Here is a 3,613-nt window from a genome sequence, read left to right as displayed (position 1 = left end):
AGGGCCAGAAGGCCTAGGTGACTGCATCGTCACATGGCTAAGGGTGCGAAACCCATGTGAGTGACTCACTCGTCAGTAACTCATTTGGTCTAAGTTAGTGACTTGCTCATTAGTCACTCATCTAAGGGTGTGGAACCCATGTCAGTGACTTACTCCTCAGTCACTCATCCGTTCAGGGCTATATGCTCCAGCATGGTTATTGGAACCTCCAGTGTTAATCACTCATCTGTTTAGGATTGACTTGATGGTCATCCATACAGGTGGGCATGGCCCACAACCATCATTATTTGGACTGATTTGCATGCTTGAATAGGGCTATTATTGCTAGGCATGCCTGTTATGATGTGGTAACATGTTATTACTATTCATGTGCATATTAAGTTTTCTTGCTAAGCTTCGGCTCACGGGTGCTATGTGGTGCAGGTAAAGGCAAAAGAAAACTGGAATATCCTTGAGTTGTAGAGCTTAGGTGACAATGTGTACATATGCGGCTGCTCGACCGCCACGACAGAGGGTTTAAAAAGGAACTAGGGTTAAACCCTATTTTGCCGCTTAGGTCGGCTGGTTGTAAATCTTTTGTTGTAATTAACCTTTAAATTATATTTTTGGGATCCCAATGTATACAGTAAACGTTTTAGTAAAACATTGTATTTTAACCAAAAAATTTAACCCTAAACCGCTAATCATACTTAGTTACACGATTATGGCCAAATGACTAGATTAGAAAGTTTAGCATTGTTTAAAATGCACACCGTAACGGTCCCTGGAGTTTAGGGTGTTACACCTATCATCTACCCTCAAAGGCAAAGCTCTAAACCACTTCCTAGATATTACCACCTCCTCGGTTGGAAACATGGTCCCAAACCCCTTAGCATGCATCTCTTAAGGTCTATTAAATCTATCCAATATTCTCTTTGCAACAAAAGAATGAGTGGCTCCAGAATAAATTAAAACATGACAATCAATTCTAGCGATAAAAATCTGACCTAAGACCACGAAAGTGCTTGCTTCTGCCTGAGGCTTGGTGAGAGCGAACACACATGCTGGAACCAGATTATCATCCTTCTTGTGGTGTTCTTTAACCCCTTCCTGAGTCTTCTGTGGATAGTTCTTCCTGATGTTTCCTTCCTTGCCACAACCATAGCACGAGTTTGCCCGACATTTTCCTTGGTGACGTTTCTTACATTTATCACATTCTAGGTACCGTACCCATTCCTTATTACCATTGCCATGATTTCCCTTATTATCTTTGGCCCTCTTATCTTGGCTTGATTGGCCTGCCTGGTCACTTCCTTTCCTTTTCTGATCATTAGCATTATGACCTTGGGAGTCGTTCTTCCTTGCCTTTATTTTAGTAGCACATTCCTTCCAAGTTCTGTCTTCCATTCTTTCAGCGATGAGAGCCATTTCCAGAACCTGGGCATATGTAATGTTGCCCCCTACTGATACAATCTCCACATCTTTAGCTATCATAGGTTTTAAACCTCGAACAAACCGATCTACTCTAGTTGCATTGGTTGGCACTAAATCTCCTACGAACATGGCAAGTCTATCAAACTTTAGTACATACTCTGTCACTGTCATGTTCCCTTGAGTCAAGGTGGCAAACTTATTCACCTTTGATGCCCGTATTGCTGCATTGTAGTACTTGTCTTTAAAAGCTTGCTGAAATTCTGCCCAAGTCATTGCAGTAACGTCTCTTGCCTGGGAGATAACTTCCCACCAGATTCTTTCATCGTCCCTCAGCATGTGAGTTGCACAGGCTACCCTGTCATTTCCTTGCACTGGCATGAAGTCTAGAATGGACCCCATCATGCTCATCCATTGCTCTGCCTTCTACGAATTAGCACTCCCCTCGAACATTGGAGGATGTTGCTTCCGGAACCTTTCATACAATGGTTCCAAATGATTGCAAACATCAGGAATTACTACAATCAGTGTTATAGACTGTTGAATGTCTCTGATCAATAATGTTGGCTAAGCTTGTTGCTGTCTCAGTTCCCTTAACTCCTCAGCCTGTTTCCTCATGTCTTCTTCCATGGCCATAAATTGCGCCTCCAACCTTTGGTAGGCGATATGAGGATCTTCCTCATGCCTATTTGCCCCATCAGTTGGTGGAGGGTTATCACTACGGTTAGCTCGCGTACTGGGTCTCACAACACGTTGGCCGTCAAGGTTGCGATTCACCCCAGCATTCCTTCGCACTAATCTTCTAGAAGCCATGCTTTCAATTTTTGCTTGAAACCAACAATGTATCTTAATGTAACTCTTTCAAATCAGAAACCAAAACATACTTTTAAGTCCATCAAACAACTAATTTTCATTTATTCATAAAGCCCAAAATATTCAGAAACATCCATCATTCACAAAAGTTCGTAACCCAAAAAGTGAGAACAAAAATCAACTAAAATCGATCTATTTACAATGAAACATCTACATCCACATCATATGCACAGCAAAAGAAATTTTGAGCTTATCTAACAGCTCTAGTAACATTCCATGATTAGATGGCTTGTTGGACATTGCGAACCCTTGTTGTCTTACGAAGGCCTTAAGCATACACTTGTACTTAGCACCTTCCCGAGCTCTGTCTTGTACATGCCTCCACACAACTTGAAGTTCTTCCAGCATCCTATTTGATGAAATTGTATCTTTGAATACTTCATACTTCTTCTTGCAACTTAGTAGTCCTCCTTCCCATACTACTTCCTGAATGCGCTTATTGACCGTCACACAATGGTCCACTAAGCTCTTCATACTCCGTTGTGCAAAACACTGCATCCTTATCTTTCATACCTTTCTTATCATTCTTGCTAGCTTCCATCATTGCATCTTGTTCAAACGACCCTTAGGGACTCTAAGCACACAAACCATGCTATATACTCTATACATGCAGATAAGGCACTAAAACATGTAAGGCAAATAATCACGTAACCAAACCAACTTAAGTAAAGCTTATAGTGCAATAAGTCGAGCTTGTCTTCACCGACGATAGTACATGTCAAGATAGTCTACAGGAAACAAAACCTGGCTCTGATACCAACTGTAAAGCCCCAATTTCTTGAAGTGTTAACTTGACAATTACCATAAGTATTTTTAAAATAAAAATACTCTATTATTTATAAAATCATTCATAAACACCACTTAAATGTTAAAATAATGAAACTCCGGAGTTTCAAAGTTTTCATAAATAAAGTAAAATAAACAACTTAAATATCCAATTCATAAAACAAAAAATATCATTTTAAAATAAACACTTAATAAGTTTCCCAAGTAAGCCTGATCCCTATGATTGCCCAATCCTTGACATGTACACCCTCCGCCAAAGCTCTCCAAATTATTGTGTTGTAACCACTTCTTCGCCCTTACTTGCAGCACGGAGTACCCATGAGCCAAAGCCCAGCAAGAAGAGCTGTATAGGACATAACCCCATAACCTTAATCGAGAATTTAAAATCAATAACAATAGCAATAAAAGTAATCTAACATAAATCATATCTCATGAAAGAAAATGTAATTCAAATGGAATTGGACAAGCATCGTATAACTAAGCATGCATTTTTTTAACGTAACATAAACATGCATTTTCATAACGTAGACATGCATTTTAAACG

The 3,613-nt window shown here is 39.9% G+C and overlaps 1 protein-coding gene across 1 annotated transcript; it reads right to left on the bottom strand.

Annotated features, from left to right (window-relative positions):
• Window positions 1-882: 882 nt before the first annotated feature.
• LOC133832824 (uncharacterized) lies at window positions 883-1,812 on the bottom strand. The gene has a single exon (XM_062263114.1). The coding sequence runs from the start codon at window positions 1,810-1,812 to the stop codon at window positions 883-885; it is 930 nt and encodes a 309-aa protein (XP_062119098.1).
• Window positions 1,813-3,613: the final 1,801 nt, after the last annotated feature.

Source organism: Humulus lupulus, chromosome 4, assembly GCF_963169125.1.
Source record: "Humulus lupulus chromosome 4, drHumLupu1.1, whole genome shotgun sequence".
Classification (NCBI taxonomy): Eukaryota; Viridiplantae; Streptophyta; class Magnoliopsida; order Rosales; family Cannabaceae; genus Humulus; species Humulus lupulus.
This window is presented reverse-complemented; position numbering and strand designations above follow the sequence as displayed.

Excerpts from the sequence above, each read along its gene's own strand:
- LOC133832824 (XM_062263114.1), bottom strand. The coding sequence starts at position 1,812 with ATGGGGTCCATTCTAGACTTCATGCCAGTGCAAGGAAATGACAGGGTA.